Source organism: Typopeltis vanoorti, unplaced genomic scaffold (genome assembly GCF_054136105.1).
Source record: "Typopeltis vanoorti isolate ZY-2024b unplaced genomic scaffold, IOZ_Tvanoo_1.0 HiC_scaffold_158, whole genome shotgun sequence".
NCBI lineage: Eukaryota > Metazoa > Arthropoda > Arachnida > Uropygi > Thelyphonidae > Typopeltis > Typopeltis vanoorti.
In genome coordinates this window covers 27,607-29,745 of record NW_028327979.1, presented here as the reverse complement: position 1 = coordinate 29,745, position 2,139 = coordinate 27,607, and the positions used below count along the sequence as shown (strand labels likewise).

Sequence of the window (2,139 nt, the reverse complement as noted above, 5' to 3'; positions counted from 1 at the left end):
TGTTATGGCTTCAGGATTACAATAAACTCATTGTCGACCAAGCCTGGAGCTCGGGGATTGCAGCCGTTGTCTCCCCCCCTAGTATATATAAGAAACGTGTATTATATGAAATGTCGATAAAACATTCAAAATTAATATTTTCTTGAAACTTTCAGTTAAGATGGCATAGAATTTGGGGTGTGGAGAAAAAATCATGACGTCACAGAGTAATATAGAAGCTTTCATTTACGTTCTCGCAGAACTTACATATTCGAGTAAGCCGGGGGGGGGGGGGGGCGACGGTTAGTGTGTCTTTAACGCAGCAGTTTAGCAGTTCAAGGCTTTTAGAAGAAGTACTGAGCTTTCGAAGATGTCAGGCAGAGGAAAAGGCGGTAAAGGTCTCGGAAAAGGAGGAGCCAAGCGTCATCGTAAGGTTCTTCGTGATAACATCCAAGGTATTACCAAACCTGCTATTCGTCGTCTCGCTCGTCGTGGTGGTGTCAAGCGTATTTCGGGTCTAATCTACGAGGAAACTCGAGGCGTCTTAAAAGTATTCTTGGAAAACGTCATCAGAGATGCAGTTACCTACACTGAGCATGCTAAAAGGAAGACTGTAACTGCTATGGATGTCGTCTACGCTCTAAAACGTCAGGGAAAGACGCTGTATGGTTTCGGCGGTTGAGGAACATCTTCAGAAAAACGGCCCTTTTCAGGGCCACCAAATGTTGATAAAGGGATTATCATACGTACAATTTTCTGTAAGTCCTTCGTTCTGAAAGTTATTTAGTACCACCATTTAATTAGTAGTGTTCAATTTGATTTTGAATTTTCACTAGGTAGTAAGTTGGCTTCTGATAACAGCACGCAATTCAGGGCATGCGCACGGTGGGATTTAGCTGAGCTCAACGGAAGAACTTGGTTATATTCCTATGGAAGTTATTTTCCGTCCTGTGTAATAGTGTATTTTGTTGTTCCTTCCCTCTAAATTTCAATGGTGTCTTAAAATATTGCTTACTTGTAGGCTACATAAATGCCCCCAATCGTTATATCCGTCACCCGTGAGTGAAATTTATTACTGGAAAACAACATGCAACAGAAACAAAATAGGGAATCTTTTTCTTTAGAATACACTAATCCTGACCGATTAAGTTCTCCATTGCTTAGTTTCCGAGTGTAATGATTTAATGAATATTTCCATTATAGCGGAAAACGAAATCACTTTTTGATCTCAATTACGATTTCCAGTCTTTCGGCATCATTTAAGGAGATTCCAACTTGCTGGATCAATGTTCATCACTTAAATTTTTCTAAGAAGAAGATGTAAATAAGTTTCGTTTTCGCGTTCATCGTTACTAATGTTATTAATATCGATATTACTGGGATCGCCATTAGAATACTTGCCACGAGCTGAGATTTTTTCATTTCAGTCCATTCCCTTATATTTTTTTTGACGAGGTGTTACGTTAGCTGTTTTAGCTTTTATATTATATATTTATGCAAAGCAGCGCTTTGTTTCTGAATATCTCGTTTTTTACCCGATTTTTGTTCGCGATATTCTGCGCCTGAGAGTATTTTTCTTTTATCAGAAGTGTTGGAATATTAAAATTATTTTAAAAGTCAAAGCCTAATAACTACAAGAATATTAATAACAGTCACTGCACACTGTTAAACAAATAGAATTAATGAAATGAAATGAGAAAAGAAAAGAAATAATTTAATGTTTAAATATTCTGAGGTCAATAATATTCGTGAATGTGTCGAAAACCACAGACCCAGAATGCCTGAATAACGTGTAGCAAATGTCAGTGACTAAGCCGTGCAATTATGGAAGTATTCATGAATTACCGGACTTTTCAGACAATCGGGAAAGGGAATACCCTGGTTTTTGATTTGTCATAAGATTACAACAATGGGCTGAGTATCCTCGGTTCTCAAAACTGAACGGAATAGTATCTATCTGTGTTGCAAATGTCAGTGACAATCAGCAAAGAAGGATAAAGAAAATTTTTCCACTGAAATTCACGATCAAGGCAGTCTTAAACTTTAAAAGTAAATGCTCAGATTATGTGATATAGAAATTGCTCTTACTCATCTATTCAGAGCGCAATTTCGATAACTCAGCGATCTGTTCTTTCCTAACAGGATTCTGGGAAATCACAC

The 2,139-nt window shown here is 37.7% G+C and overlaps 1 protein-coding gene across 1 annotated transcript; it reads left to right on the top strand.

The window, feature by feature from the left end:
* The first annotated feature begins 349 nt into the window (after positions 1-349).
* On the top strand, positions 350-661 carry LOC150092217 (histone H4). The gene has a single exon (XM_090415202.1). It carries the CDS (start codon positions 350-352, stop codon positions 659-661), a length of 312 nt encoding a protein of 103 aa, XP_090271328.1.
* Positions 662-2,139: the final 1,478 nt, after the last annotated feature.